The sequence below is a fragment of the Mustela putorius genome, unplaced genomic scaffold (genome assembly GCF_011764305.1).
Source record: "Mustela putorius furo isolate JIRA1106 unplaced genomic scaffold, ASM1176430v1.1 tig00001033_pilon_pilon_pilon, whole genome shotgun sequence".
Classification (NCBI taxonomy): Eukaryota; Metazoa; Chordata; class Mammalia; order Carnivora; family Mustelidae; genus Mustela; species Mustela putorius.
The window spans coordinates 2,489,568-2,507,884 of record NW_025421540.1 but is presented as its reverse complement, the minus strand read 5'-3'; the positions used below and the strand labels follow the sequence as shown (position 1 = coordinate 2,507,884).

General features: G+C 48.5%; 1 protein-coding gene and 1 pseudogene across 1 annotated transcript in view; both read left to right on the top strand.

Moving 5' to 3' along the window:
- The first annotated feature begins 2,122 nt into the window (after positions 1-2,122).
- LOC123393844 lies at positions 2,123-2,973 on the top strand (annotated as a pseudogene).
- A 3,481-nt stretch (positions 2,974-6,454) lies between these two features.
- Positions 6,455-18,317, top strand: part of PGBD5 (piggyBac transposable element derived 5) — a 92,478-nt gene continuing 80,615 nt past the window's right edge. The window contains exon 1 of the mRNA XM_045087096.1: positions 6,455-6,808. Coding sequence (XP_044943031.1) covers positions 6,490-6,808 — 319 coding nt within the window. The 5' untranslated portion in view covers positions 6,455-6,489. The remainder of the gene's footprint in view (positions 6,809-18,317) is intronic.

Sequence of the window (18,317 nt, the reverse complement as noted above, 5' to 3'; positions counted from 1 at the left end):
CCTGCGGCAGCTTGGCCATTTGCAAAATCAGAAATTGTAAAAGTACAAACAGGAGACAATATGCCATATTTTATGGATTTTAAGATGCCCCTCCTCTCCCATTTTCTTTCACATCTCCAATGTCAGGAATTGTCTTATAGCTGGAGCTGAGCAGGTGGAAGTCCCTATAAAGTTACCACAGCTTGACCCTGTGCCATGTGGTTACTGCTCCTAGGGCACAGTCGATCATCTACATCCCTTGGCATGCCAAGCCACAGGCCTTTTGAGGACCATTTAAAGAAAGAAAATAAACTGGTTATTATATGAAAATCTCAGTTAAGGAAAAAAAAAAGAAAAGGAAAAAAAAAAAGAGAAACCCCACCAGCATCAAACCAAGCAGAACGGAGGGGTGGCAATTTGGATGACCTCAGAATACTTTTATAAGAAGTGCAGCATGCAAAACAATCTTGAGAAAGGAGAACAAAGCTGGAGGTATCAGTTTCTTGGATTTCAAGATATACTACAAAGTTATAGTAATCAAAACAGTAGGGTACTGGGAGAAAATATACCTAAAAATCAATGGAAACAGGATAGAGAGCCCAGAAATAAATCCACAATTATATGGTCAATTAATCTTTGACAAAGGAGGCAAGAATATGTAACAGAAGAAAGTCTCCTCAAAAACAGTGTTGGGAAAACTGGAGAGCCATATGCAAAAGAATGAAACTAGACCACATTCTTTTACCATACACGTAAAGATACTCAAACCGGATCAAAGATCTAAATGTGAGATCTGAGGTGTGCCTGCCTGGCTCAGCCTGTACAGCATACGACTCTTATTCTTGAGGCTGTGAGTTTATGTCCCACATTCAGTGTAAAGCTTACTTAAAAAAAAAAAAATTAAATGAATAAATGAGAGACCTGAAACCATAAAACTCTTAAAAGACAATAGGCAGTAATCACTTGGAGATTGGTTTCAGCAACATTATTTGTGGATATGTCTGCTTAGGCAAGGGAAACAAGAACAAAAATAAACTATTAAGACTTAAACAAAGCTTTTGCACAGTAATGGAAACCAGCAACAAAATCAAAAGGGGACCTACAGAATGGGAGAAGATAATCGTGAATGATAAATATAATAAAGGATTAATAACCAAAATATGTAAAGAACACACACACACACACAACCCCAAAAAACCCAAACCCCAATATATAATCCAATTGAAAAATGGGTAGAGGACTTAATAGATATTTTTCCAAAAAATACATACAGACATCCAATAGACATGTGAAAAGATGCTCAATATCACTCATCATCAGGAAAATAAAATCAAAACCACAGGGAGATCTATCACCTTATACTTGTCAGAATGGCTAGTATTAAAAAGACAAGGAAGAACAAGTGTTGGCCAGGATGTGGATAAAAAGGAACCTCTGTACATTTTTTAGTGGGAATGTAAATTGGTGCAACAACTGAAAAAAGTATGCAGGTTCCGCAAAAAAATTAAAAATAGATTTACCATATGCTTCAGTAATTCTAGTACTTGGTATTTACCCAAAGGAAATAAAAACACTTGATTCAAAAAGATATATGCCCTCCTAGGTTTACTGCAGCATTATTTATAATAGTCAGGATATGGAAGCATTCAAGGTATTCATCAGTAGATGAATGGGTAAAGATATGGTGTATATAGATATATAATGGAATATTATCCAGCTATAAGAAAGAATGAGATCTTGCCATTTGTGACAACATGGCTGGATCTAGAGGGTATTAGGTTAAGAGAAATAAGTCAGATCGAGAAAGGCAAATACCATATGATTTCACTTCCTTTTTTTCCCCTTTTTTAAGACTTTATTTATTTGAAAGAGAGAGAGAGATCACAAGTAGGCAGAGAGACAGGCAGAGAGGCGGGGGAAGCAGGCTCCCCACCAAGCAGAGAGCCCGATGCAGGGCTGGATCCCAGGAACCTGGTATCATGACCTGAGCCGAAGGCAGAGGCTTTAACCCACTAAGCCACCCAGGCGCTCCTGTAATTTCACTTCTATATGGAATCTAAAAAAAGAAACAAGTGAACAGACAAAAACAAACAAACAAACAAACAACAACAACAAAAAAAACAGTCTTTTCGTTCCTAGCACAGCCATGGCTCATGGTCCCAAGAAACATCTGAAGCGTGTAGCAGCTCCAAAGCATTGGATGCTGGATAAACTGACTGGTGTGTTCACTCCTCGCCCATCTACTGGTCCCCATAAGCTGAGAGAGTGTCTCCCTCTCATCATTTTCTTAAGGAACAGACTTAAGTATGCCCTAACAGGAGATGAAGTAAAGAAGATCTGTATGCAGCATTTTATTAAGATTGATGGCAAGGTCCGAACTGATATAACATACCCTGCTGGTTTTATGGATGTCATCAGCATTGACAAGACCAGAGAGAATTTCCGTCTGATCTATGATACCAAGGGTCGCTTTGCTATTCATCGAATTACACTCGAAGAGGCCAAGTACAAGTGGTGCAAAGTGAGAAAGATTTTTGTGGGGACAAAAGGAATCCCCCATCTGATGACTCACGATGCTCGCACCATCCGCTATCCTGATCCCCTCATCAAGGTCAATGACACCATTCAGATTGATTTGGAAACCAGAAAGATTACTGATTTCATCAAGTTTGACACTGGTAATCTGTGTATGGTGACTGGGGAGTCACCTGGGAAGAATTGGTGTGATCACCAACAGAGAGAGACACCCTGGTTCATTTGATGTGGTTTACGTGAAAGATGCCAGTGGCAACAGCTTTGCCACCCGACTCTCCAACATTTTTGTTATTGGCAAAGGCAACAAACCATGGATTTCTCTTCCCCGTGGAAAGGGTATCCGCCTCACCATTGCTGAAGAGAGAGACAAGAGACTGGCGTCCAAACAGGGCAGCGGGTAGAATGGTCCCTAGGTGACGTGATTGGAAGTCTTTATACCTAATTAAAGGTGATACAGCATGATTAAAAACAAAACAAAACAAAAAAACAGAAATAGACTCTTAAATACAAAGCACAAACTGGTGGTTATGGGAGGGAAGGTGGATGGGGGATGGGTAAAATAGGTGAAGGGGATTAAGAGGTACAAATTTCCTGTTATAAAATAAATAAAATAATTTCCTGTTCTCATCTGGAGATGAAAAGTACAGCATTGGGAATACAGTCAATGATATTATAATAAGTTTATATGGTGACTGGTGATGATACACTTACTGTGGTGATCACGAGTAATGTATAGAATTGTCAAATTACTATGTTGTACACCTGAAACTAATTTAACATTGAATGTCAGCTATATGTCTAATAATAATTTTTTAAGTGCAGCATGACAGAAGCTCTGGGTGGCTCAGAGGAACATATTGTGAGAAAAATCTGGGCACTGAAATCTCTCAGTTAGAAAGTAAATAAGAGTAGTGAGATTCTTAATGTGAGGTTTGGAAAAACGTTAACCAACAATTTTAACTTTTATTTTTATGTATGCATTAAGGCCATACGTGATAAAAATCTGTCTAAATACTTACCAAAGAGCTTTTTGAATACATTTAAATTAAAATATTAATGAAAAGAAAACATTGTATCATAGTTTGAATGGTAGCATTTTTTGTTTCTTATTAAACTATACCAGGAAAGGAGGCCAAGACTCAATGAAATATGGCTATTATCCCCAGTTTCACAAGAGCATGAACCTCTCTGGCTTAACAAAGCCTAAGGAATCTACTACAGAAATGGATTGTTCTTACTACCCTGGAGCCTTTTGTGCAGACTATGAACCAAAACCTCAATATTAATCTTAAAATTAATTATATTACAAAGTTGTATTATTTGGAAGATGTGTTTAAATGACTCAAATTTAAAAGATCTCAGTATAATGCTGTTTCTATAATTATCCTCCCAGACAACATTACTTGTAAAACTTTTAATGATGAAGAACCATAATCGTAGCATCGAGTAGGAGGTTGCCAAGCAGATGGGAAAGTTTTTTGGTTTTTGTTTTCCAATTGTTTCCTTCCCTTTCCTCCCCTCCTTTCACAAGGAGAATCAGCCACCTGTTTTTAAAAGGCTGAAGTATTTTTACTGTTCTTGGTCGGAAACATTTGTTTAAACAAAGTAACACTTGGTTGCTAAACCCTTGATTCTAAATGGACATAGCCATCTCATTTTTGTTGGGCCAGGGTTTGGATAACAATTTGATTTCCCAGTCTGTTTCTTTTGTGACCATATAATCCTCTCCCAGTGTTGCATGCTCTGTGAGCTACAAGCACTTGTGAGCTCATAAGCACAAAGACTGTAAGGTTTCTTTGGGATTAGCACCATACAAATGCAAATTTGGGACAATGGAAGACTGTGTCCATCCTTGTAACTGTTACTGCTCTACTTCCTGCTTCCTCTGGGTAGCAAAGCAAGGCAGTTTTTAAAATACACACTCACTTTAGCTGCTGACTTTTTCATTGGCTGCCTGGAGAAGAGAAGGAGTTCTTGCCTATGTATTTCAGTGTTTTGATCCCTTTCAATTATTTTTTAAAATATATGTCATTAAATTTTACAGGAGTATTACAGAATTCCTAATTGCAGAATTTGAACTTGAGCTACGCAGTCTTACTTTTCATCTTCAATCTATGTGTCATTGACCTTTTTAAGTCTGATTACCTGTATGAACTCTCTTCAGAATCTTTCCCTGGTTAACACAGTATAGAGAAGTGCTGGAAACCAGTTCTTTGCTGTGACACAATTCTTCCAATGGAGTTGAAATGCTTTGCAAACAATTTCACGTATATCAGCCAATTCGTATACAAAAAGCAATGTCATGTGAATCCTTTCCTTTTTATATATCATCTTTCAGTGATGATCAGGAATTCATGCTGGTACAGAGACTCTGGTTTGGGAGGAGGAAACAGGGGCTTGCGAGGGGAGGGCAAGAGCAGAAGCTGCTCACCTGCTGTTAGAACTGACCTTACGTGGTGGTCCCAACATCTTCATCCTTTATGCATCTGCATCCTTTATGCATGAAATAGCAATATGCCTTTCCCTTTCGTGTAATCCTTATTTAGTTAATACCCAGTAGGATTTGCAAGCCCTTCACATCTCTGTGGATTTATTTTATTTCAGAGTGCAAGTGACTTTATGGCCCAGTTACCATCATTGTGACTTATTGCATTATTGTGGGAGGGAGAGAGGAGCAAGAAACAGCCTTGATCATGTGTATCATCATCAACGGAATGAGTGCCACACACTCCTGGCCAAGGCAGAGGGATGGATGAAACCTTTCTGATCTATTGTTTATCAGAACACTGAAGCCTGGGTGATTGTGCTGTATTTTAATAGACAAGTGTGTCAAATGTATGGGTGAAGATGTTGCAATAGTGGTGTTAGAATAATTAATATTTGGAAGTTAATGAATATTTTGAGTTTAAAAGATGTCAAAGGTCAAAGACGGGAGGAATGACTAAGACCGGATGTTGCCCCCCTGAAATTACAGGGGTATTGAAGCCAGACTGAGTCACCACCTGACCCCAGAAATGGACCGGCGAGGCGGGCTCCTTATTAGAGCAAGGCTCCCGGAAGCCAGATAGCCCTTGTGCTTGCAAGAGCTCAAGGCACAGCCTGCTGTGGAGCACGGAAGCAGCAGCAGCCCCAGCAGCCGCGGGAATCGTGACCCTTGGGCCCAGCGCCTACCTGGAATTTCCGCAGCGCCTGGTTCAGAACCACCGGGGCGGACAGCTCCCCGCCGCCGCCGGCGCCGACTGCGGAAGGGGACCGAGAGCGCGGGCTTCACGCTCCGTGAGCCGGCTCGGGCAGCGGGAAGACCGGCTGCGTTCCCCCCCTACCCCCGACACCCACTCGGTTCCTCCCTTCCCCCTGCAGGGCCGCGCGGGGCCTGCGGGTGGCCGTCCCAGGCCGCACGTCCCCGCAGGCGAGGAAGCCACCGGCCGCCCTCCCCCCTGCCGCCGCCGCCGCCGCAGCTGCTCTCCTCGCCCCGCCTGACCGAGGGAAGTGGGGCGTGCCCCGCGCCGGCCCCGCCTTGGCCTGCCTCCTATTGGCCGGCGGGCCGGAGGGGCGAGGAGGCGGGGTCCGCCTCAGGCAGCTCGAGCCGGGGAAGGTCGGCCGCGGAGCGCGGGGTGCCGCGGGAGGGTGCGCGGGGACGCAGCGGGCGCGGAGGAGACGCAGCGGCGGCGGTAGCGGCGACAGGAGCGGCGGCGGTAGCGGCGGCTCCTGGGCCCGGCCGCAGCCCCTGCCTCCCGCCCTCGCGCCCTGCGTCCCTCCGCGGCCTGCAGCCTGCGGCGCCCGAGCTCCGAGGGCGCTTCCCCGGGCGCTGGGCCCGAGGCGGCCAAGACGGCGGGCCGGCCGGGCGCGGGGCGGCGGGCGCTGTGCTGCGGGCTGCGCTGGTGGGGGGCGGCGAGCCGCGGCGCGGGCCCGGGGCCCGGCGCGTGCGGCTGGGAGGCGCTTTGGGGGGCGGGCGCGCGGGCGGTGGCCGGGGCCATGGCCGAGGGCGGCGGGGGCGCGCGGAGGAGGGCGCCGGCGCTGCTCGAGGCGGCCCGCGCGCGCTATGAGAGCCTGCACATCTCGGACGACGTATTCGGCGAGTCCGGCCCGGACAGCGGCGGGAACCCCTTCTACAGCACTTCCGCCGCCTCGCGCTCCTCCTCGGCCGCCTCCTCGGACGACGAACACGAGCGCCCCGGCCCCCCGCCGCCTCCAGGCGCCCCCGAAGGGCAGGAGTCCGACGAGGACGAGGCCAGCGCGGGTTGGAGTGCCACGCTGCGGGACCGCCCGCCCCCGCGCTTCGAGGACACCGGGGGTAAGGCGCGGCCTGCGGGGGCGGGGGCGGCCGGGGAGGCGTGAGCGCGGGGCGGGGAGAACTCCAGACGCTCCGCGGACCGGCTGCTCGAGGGCGGCTGTTCGCGTCAGCACACAGATGGGGCCGTGGCAGCGGGGATTTGAAGTGCGAGAATCAATCTGGTTGCGTGGTGGTGGTTGGTGGGGGCCGCTCCGACTTCCCCGCGGATGGAGAGGATGAGGCGGAAGCTGGGGCCGGCACCCTGCCGCTGGCAAGGACCCAGGGGCGGCCTTCCCTCACTTGCTGGGAGTGTCCAACCCAGTCACACCTGTGGGGTTGCTCGTTAGGGGCGCATTTGAGTTAGGTTCGTAAAGCCTGATGCAGCTTGTGTGTGAGTGTGTGTGTCTTGCGGGTCGGGGGTGCGTACATCGGTTTGTGTGGATGGCCCCAGAGCAGCCTTACCCAGGTGCCAGGGGTGGGGCAGCCAGCCTTTGGAGGGAGGCCCAGTGCGAGCTGGGATGTCTTCACTGGCTCGTGTTTTCTCCAGTGAATCTGATCAACTTTGTCCATGCCTTTCAGGATCACTTGCTCAGAGAAGAGTGAGAGGACCAGTTAGCAGCGTTAAGCTGTCTGCTCTCGCTCCGGAAGGCACTTGTGTGTTCTGCTTACCAACACGATCATGGTCAAGCCCCTGATATCTGGAGGTCGCAGGCCTGCTGGCAGTTGTGGCTGCTTGAAGTCCTCCTTTACTGCCTTCTTTTTGGGAAGGTAGTTCTGACACATCTCTGCTTAGCCTGCAGAAGCTCTGCGGCCTCTGCCCTCTGGGAGAGATGGAGACCAGCCAGCAGTCCCACCTGTCCCCTGATGCTTTCTGTTCCTTGCTCAGCAGCCTACTGCGGCAGGCCCTTGTTTCTGCACACCATTTTCGTGTGTGGAAGAGTGTGCAGCCAGTGTTTTGGAGGACCAGGGAGTGGTCATACTGGACCCAATGCCGCTCTCCCTGTGGCTCTCCATGATTGTTGTTCAACCATAGGAGGGCAGGCCAAAGGGAGCCCTGGCTGGTGCCTGGGTTTGGATCTGGACCTTGTGCTGCAGCCTGCTGGTAGGCTGATTGGGTTGGCTGGACTCTCTCAGCAGGGAGTGGTCTGCAGACCTCCCACAGACAGTCTGCAGTGTGAACACCCTGAGCTACAGCTGGGCTCTAGGGTCTGAGTCAACTGTGCCATGTTTTGGAATGGGTGAATTTAACATATTCTCATTTAGGCTTCAGTTCAGAGTTTGGGAATTTTCAAAGTCACGGCACCCTGCATAATCCTTTTAAAACCCGTACATTACCCAGAATGTCATAAGGGTTTCCAGCCCCAGATGGCTGTTTTCCATTCAATTAGCTCTTTAAGAATTGTGCGTACCCAGAGCTCTGGTTGGCAGACTTGATGCTGTGAGTGCTGTGATCCAGTTTTTGATCCTGGAACATGAGAGACATGTCCTCTTCTTTCCCTCCCTCTCTGGGGAAAATAGGGGAATCGTGTTAGCTTAAGCCTGGTTATGACTAAGAGCCATGAGTGTTGGTCTGAGAAGGATGAGCGCACCTAAATACATTTTCAAGCAATATTATGTTTCTCAGTAACCTATACTTGGGAGAAATTCTGCATCAGCAATTTAATCTAGCCACTGCAGCACTTAAATGGTCATGAAGTTCAGGATCATTTGTCATTTAGCATCAGGTTCAAATTCTGCTTCCTTCGGATGTGCACTGAGCTCACACCTGGACCCGAGAATCACAGGCAGGCAGGCGCTTTAACCAAAGACATTAGTGTTTATTGGATGGTATTTATACCCAATTTTGTTTTCTGGTTTTGTGTGGAAGCTTGCTTTTAAAATCCAGCCCTAATGAAGAATTTCCTTTTCTCCTTGAAACAGTCTTTCCCTGTGGGAAATTTGGGGTGGTGGCGGAAGGGTGAGGTGGATGGTTTATTAAACATGAGTTCAGATGGCCTGGAACAATGGGATATGATTTATGGGGCCTGGAAATAGATGCCAGGCAGAGAAAACCCTTGTGCCCCGCGGTGGGGGGAGAGAGATGGACAGGTTTGGTAAGAGTGAGAGCTGCACCCTGGCCACTCTGAGAGCAGAGAGGCTCAGGCTCTGAGGTTTATTAAAGTGTCAAATATAACCCCACTTTCAAGGAAGGCAGCTTGGGCCCGTCTTCCATCTTTGTTCCCTGGTTCACTGACAGACGTCAGCAGGCCGGTGGGGTAGGAAAGGGGGGTAAACAGGACGGTGGCATCTGGATCTGTGATCAACCCTCGTATAGGAAAATCCGTAGCAGAAATGGCTGTTGCTGCTAGAAGCAGATGAGGAAAGCAAAGGACTTAGGGAACAGGTTTCCTGCCTGCTTTCTGCTGCAAAAGCGTGTGTGTGTGTGTGTGTGTGTGTGTGTAGATAAGTGAATGTGTATGTGTGCATCGATGTCTTACACATAAATATGTATTGCTTGTGCTAGCTTGGGCTGGTTGGGGTTTTTGGTTTTGGTTTTAAATTAGAGATCACAGGTGCTGTCTAGGAGCCCCGCTGATGCCCTAGAGTCCCTGCGCCGGAGAGAGGCATCGGCACTGGGCACCCCTGAGCTTGGATCTGCATCTGGAGTGTACACAGTAGGGAGGCACCTGGTGCCCAGCCGAGGGGAGGAGGGCAGGGAGGCAGAGGTGTTTCTGTGGTTCAGGTTGAGACTAGTCCGCGAGCAGCTCTTCTAGTTTTCCAGTCTTCCCAGATTCTTCCTTCTGTTCTGTCCACGCATTTAGCTTCCTGGATCAGGTGCTCCAGAAGTGCAGCCAGCAGATAGGAGTGGAGGTACCCTCTCCCTCTCTCCCTTCCCTCTCCTCCCTGGGTTCTGGTTGTGCCTGGAGATATGGGCCCCCTTGAGGTGATTTAAATCCAAAGACCATGCTTGCCCGGCTGCCTCTTAAACCCTGTGTGAAGGGAGGGTCAGCCTGGAAGCTGGAGATGCATGCTGGGACCCCAGGGTCCAGAATCTTCTCCTGATCAGACTTACAGCTCTCCCTCTAAAATAACCCCCTCAAGCTGTCAGCCTCGCCTGCCCATTGTGTAAATAACCGACAGAGCAGGCAGGCTCACTCCTTGGAAGCAGCTCGAAATTCAGACCTGGCTGCTTTCTGGGCTTCTGCCCTTTTCATGTCTTATTCCAAGCAGTCTTGTGATTTGTTCCCTCTGAGGAGGCAAAGGAACAGGCAGATTCCCAGATGCTCGGGGGCTCCTGTGTGTTTGGCTTTGTCGGTAGTCCCTTTGCCGTGGCTGGCTGGATTCTGAGCTGTTTGCTTTTTCTCTAAGAGGCTGGACATCCTAAGAGTGTTTTCTCTGTGTACCGTGTCAGCAACCCTCAGTAATCATTCAGTAGGGAGGTGTGACCTTGAGAAGCTGAAGACGACCGCAGGGCTTTGGAAATTAACACGGTTAAATGTTTTATCTTAGGGTTTGTTGTTGGTTTACTCGGCTTAAAGTCTTTTTTGACTGAGAAGTAAGAGGAGAAACATCTTAAAGCTAGAGTTAAATGTATACGCTCATAATGGGTTTGTGAGCTGAGGTACCTGGGCCCTCGTCATTGGTGTCCACGGTGAGCCCCTGCTCCCAGCTTTAGCTCTGTATGGCATTCGGTGGCTCCGGGAGGAGCTGGGTGTCTGGGCGAGCGACAGGGTACGCCTTATGCAGTGCTCCCTAATAGTCAGCTACGTGCCCCTACCACACAGAATTCAGAGAAGGGAGCTTCCTGGAGGGAGGTGGTGTTCAGGCTGTGGGCATGACGGTGACCACAACCAGCGGGCCCCAGTCATAGCGTTCCGTTTCATAACCACGCCAAACCTTTGCGAGTACTCTGAGAGAGCCACGATCACCTCCACTTCACAGAGAAACATGGTTTCGTCTGAGGCGATGAGATTACCTGGGGAAGTGGTAGCCTTCTTTTCGAGGGAGACTTGATTAATCAGGGAGGGTCGTGCCTTTTTAGTTTTTTTTTTTTTTCTTTCTTTACAGCATCTGAAAACTTTTGCTGTCAGAAATATTTTCGTATTTTTACAGGGAATTGCTTGTCACTTTTTCTCAGGGCGTACGCAGTTCAGTGAGATCTAATGCATGTATGTATTTGTGTAACCAATCCACACAGTCGGATAAGAGACAGAAAATCTGGAATGTTATCTCTTTATTTAATCTGTCGCAGCCACTGTGTTGAGCATCAATAGAGCGCTTCTGCAGGCAGCAGGGCTCTGAATCCATAGGGAATCTGGGGATTGTGTGGGGTCTGGTACTCAGTTTTATTTTATTTATTTTATTTTTTTTAAAGATTTTATTTATTTTATTTGACAGATAGAGATCACAAGTAGGCAGAGAGTCAGGCAGAGAGAGAGGGAGGAGGACGCAGGCTCCCTGCTGAGCAGGGAACCTGATGCAGGGCTCCATCCCAAGACCCTGGGTTCATGACCTGAGCCGAAGGCAGAGGCTTTAACCTATTGAGCCACCCAGGCGCCCCTGGTACTCAGTTTTAAAGTCGAAAACTCACCTTTATTCTTAAGAAGTGTGATTGTGTATTTTTTTCTTATTAATAAGTAATATATGTACATTTTAGGGAAAAATGGTAAAATTTTAAGAAATCCCATAACCCCTCATGACCTTAGCTAATCATAGTTAATCATATCGAGTATATCCTTCATATATCTTAGGTGACACCTTGTTGGGTGACCTGCTCTTTAATTGTAATTAATATATTGTAGTTGTTTTCCATTTACATTTTTAAATGTCAATTTTAATGAGTCCGCGATATCACACAGTTTCCTCTGGGTCAGTGTTGTTGCTGCCACCCTCTTGTATTTATTCTGCTGTGGTAAATATTCTTGAAACCTATGTGTGCACATCTGTAGCACAATCCTTAGCAGAAAATGACCAAAGCAGAATTGAATCAAGGACCCACTGTAAGGTTTTTGGTGTCTGTGCTGAAATAGGTCTCCAGAAACATACCTACGATGCTCCTGCCCGCCACGCACCGAAATCCTTAGAAATGCTCGGAGGACCTGCTCTAGTGCGTGATTCCTGCCCGTTGGGGCTCTTAGAGGACCGTTGCCTTTGGTAAAGCTTGCTGAGGTGTAATACACACACACAGCACATGAGTCCTAGCGCGGCACGCTGTGTGTAACTACTACCCAGATGAGGATCAGGAATGTTCTGAGCACCCCAGAGGTTCCCTCCTGCTCCTTCCCACTCAGTCACTCCCTGCCCCCTGCTTCTGTTCCATCACCAGCCATAAAGGTTGCCTTTTACCTTGCTCTGGTGGTTCGGTTCCTCAGGACATCTGTGGATTCCTTCTTGTTGCGTATGTGGCATCTTAAATTTCATATCGGGCGTAGTCTTCCATCACGTAAGTACTGTAGTCAGTTATCTGTTCTCCTGTTAATGGTCTTTTACATGGCGTCCAGTTTGGGGCTTCTGAGGATAAGCTGCTTCAGACATTCTCATGTTTTTAATGACAGATACATTTCCCTTGAGCATGTAAACCTAGGAAAAGGTTTGCCAGGTCCTAGATTTGATGTGGGTCTCCCCCTCTGCCCTGTTGACCTCGTGGGCCGGGTGATGTTTTGCTGGGGAGGCCTGTCTTGTGCATGGCCAGATGTTGGCCGCCTCCATTCGGCCTCTCCCCACCGAATGCCCAGTGGCGCCCTTTCCTCCAATTACAACAACCAAACGTTTCTCCAGGCATTGCCATATGGCTGCTGGGGAGCCAAATCACCTCCACCTGCTTAATTTTTTAAAAAAATTTATTTTAAATTTATTTTTTGAAAAGATTTTATTTATTTATTTGAGAGGGAGGGGAGAGGCAGAGGGAGAGGGAGAAGCCAACTCCCTGTTAAGTAGGGAGCCCGGCACAGGGCTGGATCCCAGGACCCCAGGACCCCAGGATCATGACCTGAGCCGAAGGCAGACGCTTCACCGACCGTGCCCCCTGGTGCTCTGAGAACCCCTGCTTCAGTACATGCTGCCACACTGTGTTCCAGTTCATCCAGCCGCCAGCGACATGCGGGACATGCCATGTGTTAATTCAGCATCATATTGAACCCTGCTGGGATAAAACGATGAGTGAGACCTGTCTCCTGGGGTCCAGCAGGAGAGACAAAGTAAAGACAAGGAGAAAGAGCCTCTGGGAAGCAGTGGGATCAACGTTAACAGGGATTTATATGGAATTCTGGGGAGGGTCACCTGGTCCAGCGGGGTTGGGGAGGAGGTGGCCCCTCTGATGGAGGTGGCACCCTGAGCTGCTTCTGGAAGCACAGATAAAGATTACTCAGGTGAAGAGGAAGGAACAGGGCATCTCCAACTCGGGCAAAGGCCAGGAGGAGAGAGAAGGTATGCCACTCTGCCCAGGGGCGGACCCACCCTTTTCCTACCCTGAGCATCCCGACCCAAGGCCTTATTTACGAAAATGTCCTGAAATGTGACATGATGTCATCGTTACCACAGCACAAGTAACTGTAGCTGGGATCCAAGGTCCCATGTTCAGGTGCAGATACAGATGTTTCTGGCGTTTCCTGGCGCCCACGGGGAGGGGAATGTGGTCGGCTTGGTGAGATCTACGAACTTAGGATGGAATCTCTGGAGAAGCCCTGAGCTCTGCCCTCGAAAGAAGGAAGAGGGAAAGGGAACAACTCAACTTCTGTTGGCAGGAAGAGGCATGGTGTTGTCTCGGGTGGGAGGGATGTCGTACTAAAAGGATAACAGGCTCTGAAAACACCCTGTAATGTGACGATGATGTTCCGCCCTGACTGGCACGTGGTGCAGAGAGCCCCTCTCCCCTTTGTGAGTTTCAGAAAAAACTTACTACAAAAGTAGGAACCCCGGGCCATAGTTAGCTGTGTGTTTAAAAAGCCACTTTACTCAAAAGTTTAGAACTGCAAATCTTTACACTCTCACTGTGACAGACTCACTCCTTGGCCAGGATATTGGAAACTTGATCTGCTTCCATTTCCAGCTTCTGGTCTGGTGGACACCCCCACCCCATCCCCATTTCTTCTGTGGAAGAGAAGCAATCTTTTACAAATATAGGCTAATCTGATGATTCCCCGCTTAAACCTTCATGTAGCTTCCAGCTGAAACCAAAGGGAATTCCAGAGTCCTTCGCAAGGCCTCCAACGCCGACAGCTGCTCCGCAGCCTTCCTTTCCAGTGTCCCCTGTAGTCCGCTGTCCTGCCGTCTGCACATAATCTATTCATTTCCGCCTTCATGCCTATGGGGCTCATACCTGGAATGTTCTTCATGGCAGGCTCTGCTTGTTAGTTTGGTCTTGATTCAGATGTCACTGCCTTACGCCATCCCTCTTTGCTGCCACATTTGCTAATATGTTTCCCTTGTGGGATGAGATGCTGGATGTCTTGGTCACAGTTAGGACACGGTGAGTCCTCTCTGTTTGTTGAATAAAGGAACTAACAGAAGTCCAGATGAACACACAGCTAGATTGTTAAAAATGAGAATGGAGGGGCACCTGAGTGGCTCAGTTGGTTAAGCCACTGCCTTCGGCTCGGGTCATGATCTCAGGGTCCTGGGATCGAGTCCCACATCGGGCTCTCTGCTCAGCAGGGAGCCTGCTTCCTCCTCTCTCTCTCTGCCTACTTGTGATCTCTCTCTGTCAAATAAATAAATAAAATCTTTAAAAAAAAAAAAAAAGAGAATGGAATCAGCACCAATAAGAAATGTCTGCAAGGAGCTAAACGTTTTCTACATCCCAAATAGTGGAAGAGAGGTTGGACCACTCTTGAGGGAACGGATTCCCTACTAGGATGGCAGCGAAGCAAGTCTGGGATGTATTTTACAGGTTTTCTGTCCTGCATAGAAAACTGAACTTGGCCTCGGAGGAACTCTACAACCTTGGGCTTCTGCGGCCTGCCCACTTCCTAAGAGCTAGAGACCCCCAGACAGGAGCCTATTAGAAATCTGAAGGGAAGCCAGCCTCTTGTACACTTTTGTCTGTTTAACAAGTGCTTGTGTGTCCTGTACTATGTGCAGATAGTGTTCTAAGAACTTCATTTTTTGTGGTTTTTTTTTTAAGATTTTATTTATATATTTGAGAGAGAGAGGGCAGGAAGTGAAGAGGGAGGGAGAGGGACATGCAGACTCCTCGCTGAGCAAGGAGCCTGACACGGCCCTATCCCAGGACCCTGAGCTGAAGTCAGATGCTTACCCACTGAGCCACCCAGGTGCCTCTAAACACTTTGTAACGTGTGTGCTCCTCAAAACAATCTTGTGAGGTATTATTATCCTCATTTTTAGTATAAGGAAACTGAGTCACCGATTGGTCAAGTCATCTCGGGTGAAAGAGCTCCTTTGATTAGGGGTCGAAGAAACCCCATCCTTACAGTGTGAATGTGGAACACAGTATATCTGGTCAGATCTTCTAATTAATGGTATTTCCCTTGTGAGGGGCCCTTGAAGGCCAGTGTCATTCTCCAGATCTTTCTAACCTGCTGCCTCTCTTCCTGGTGGCGGTACCTCGTTACTCAGCACCCTTTGTAGTGAGACCGGGCAGCTGCCTGGATTAAGGGCGGTGGAAAATGAGCCCAAGGGTGGACTCCACTCTCAGGCCTGGACACGGGGAAGCCCCTCAGAGCCACACGTCAGGGATGTTGGGGGCCGGCAGGCAAAAGGACCTCGTATCGAAATCACCATTTGGAGAAAAGCTGCTCCGGCATCAGCCACAGCTCTCAGGGATTAAATGCTTGTCGGCCAGAAATGAACTCCTTCCCGGGTTGGTTCATGGTACGCTTGGTGGGGGGTGTTAGAGGAGCCACGTTTGCAGGCACAGATGCTGAAGAAAAGCAGATTCCTCGGGGGAAGTGGATTCAGAGCAGTAGGGCCCACGCGGCATTGCTGCGTGGGGACTCCTGAGGGGCTACGAGGGAAGACAACCCAGAGGATACAAATCGATTCGCTGTCTCCTCGCTGCGATGTTCCCACGGTGATTTTGGGAGCGGCCAGGGAAGGGTGCCGGGAAGCCACGTGCATCCGGCGCTCTGGAGATGGGTGCTGAACCGCACGTCGGTGGTTTGAGGCTGTAGACAGTTCGGAAGGGGCTAGGGGGTCAGTTTATGGCTGGAGAGGACCTGGGGCAGGAGGCCTGCGCTGTGCGTGGGCTCACCCTGTGACTTTGCACCAAGGGGCTCTTTCCCAGGGTTCTGAGGGTCAGGAAAGATGTGCAGGGAAGCCAGCCCAGAGCTGCTGGCTCATTCTGGGGAGCTTTATCTTTCTTCCTTTAAACTCCCTCTGTCCCGTGTGGCCAAAATGCACATGATGGCTTTTGTGCTACTTAGGTGATTTTCAGACCTTTTCAGCAACCAGGAACCTTAAAGAGGGCAAACCCAGGGCACCTATATGAGGCAGGGGAAAGCAGGTACTGTCTTTGAAGCTGGGAGTGTTAGGGCCCCAAGCCCCCACCCCACCCCAGGGTGCTTCCACACCCCATCCCTCTTCCCGGCAGCCCCTCAGTTCCTCATACTCTAATGTGAAGGACCTTTGGCTGGGACCTGGGTCAGGAGAGGGGAGAGGCCTCTGAGAGGCACCCAATCCTTTCCGAGATGGTGAAGAGGACATTGATATGTCAATGAAATTCTGATGTTTCAAAGCCACCCAAAAGTGTCTATGGCAAAAGTGATTAAAAGTTGTATTATTTTGGGGCTTCCTGAGTGCCTCAGTTGGTTAAGCATCTGCCTTCGGTTCAGGTCATGGTCTCAGGGTCCTGGGATCGAGCCCCAAATCGGGCTCCCTGCTCAGTGGGAGAGTCTGCTTGTCCCTTTGCTTATGTACTCTCTCTCAAAAAAATCACACTTGTTTTTAGTTTTAAAGATTTTTATTTTATTTTGGATGGAACTGGAATGGGAGGACACCTGTTTCCTTCTTTAGGAAACTGTTACAAAAAGAAGATCAGGAATTGCGAGAAAGGATGATTTTCTAGGAAGAAAAAATATAAATAAGTGTAATTGTATAAAAGTGGTGAGAATCTTGCTTATAGATGTTCCTCCTGCATTTTGGAAAGTTGGAGAATCCGTAATACCTTCAATTAAAGTTTTCCTGAGAATCCCCAGCTGACTTTGGGGGTGCGGGGCATTGTCCTATGTGAAGATTCTGAGCTTCTGTGAGTGAGCAGACCTCCACTCCAGAGTGACATAAAAAGCAATCTGCACCTCCTTCCTGATTTGTCTGTAATGAAACTTGCTTTCCTCAGGTCACAGCATTCAAGGCAAATAAATATGTTCCCTTTCGCTGGCTCTTACTCATACTTCAGCAAGATTTCCCATGTGCTTTCCTTGGCTGGCTGGGAAACTGGACCACAATTTATGGCATCTTAGGGGACAGTTGCGTAGAATTCCAGTGGGAACCTGGAACAGAACCTAATTGGAGATTAGAGACCATTGCGGTGTGAAGCTTTTCTTTGAGATCGAAAGAGGTGCATGTTATGCAAATATTAGCAAGTGTAAGTTCACACTGTCTATTGAAAATTTATAGACTCATTATGGTCAAGAAGGCTGGAAGATAAGTAGATTTTGGGAAAGATGCAGGTAAATTCAGGGAGGTGGCAAATTACCCCAGGGAAAGTAGAATGGCTAAAGAGTATGGCCCAAACTTTTAAAAAAGATTTTATTCATTTATCTGACACACAGAGAGCCAGAAAGCACAAGTGGGGGGAATGGCAGAGGGAGAAGGAGAAGCAGGCTCCCTGCTGAGCAGGGAGGCAGGTGTGTGGGACTCCATCCCAGGACCCTGGGATCATGACCTGAGCTGAAGCCAGACGCTTAACTGACTGAGCCACCCAGGTGCCCCCTGGCCCCAACTTCCAAAGATGGTTTATGAAACCTTCTGGGAAGGAATGAAGATCAGCAACTGTCCTTGATTCTGTTTCTCAGGAAGGCATTGTGATGTGGTGCCCAGGACATTGGAGACAGACACATGCTCAGTGCCCTTCCGGCTCTGCCGCTAAAGCAACACCTTCCAGAGGGCAGTGAAGGCACCGGGTGGCATCACACAGGGTCAGACCCGGGAGGCACTCAGCCATGTAGCCCTTCCACCATCCTGCTGGGTTTGGAAGAGCGCTATCAATGTCCCTGCTGCCAAAGGACCATCCAGAGCGACGTGTCCCATGGGGCACGCTGGCATTCCTTCACCCCTTCAGGTTATTGGCAGCAAGGCTGGAAATTTTTGAAATTGCCTAGGAAAATGATAGCAAACGGCTCCAAAAAGGAGTTTCAGAACGCAGACTTCATACTATGTTTTGAGTACATTTCATTCATTTGGCAGATACTGACCAGGGTGCTTATGTGCCAGGTGCTGCTGCATTAGAAACGGACTTGAGAAGTTAACAAGAGGGGGCTCTGGCCCTCAGCCAGCACAGAGTGGATCAATGGATGCAGGTGACCAACAGAGCACTGTGACGTGGAGTACTAGGTGCTCTCCTAAGAAGGGTGTGCTAGGAGCTGAGGGAACACTC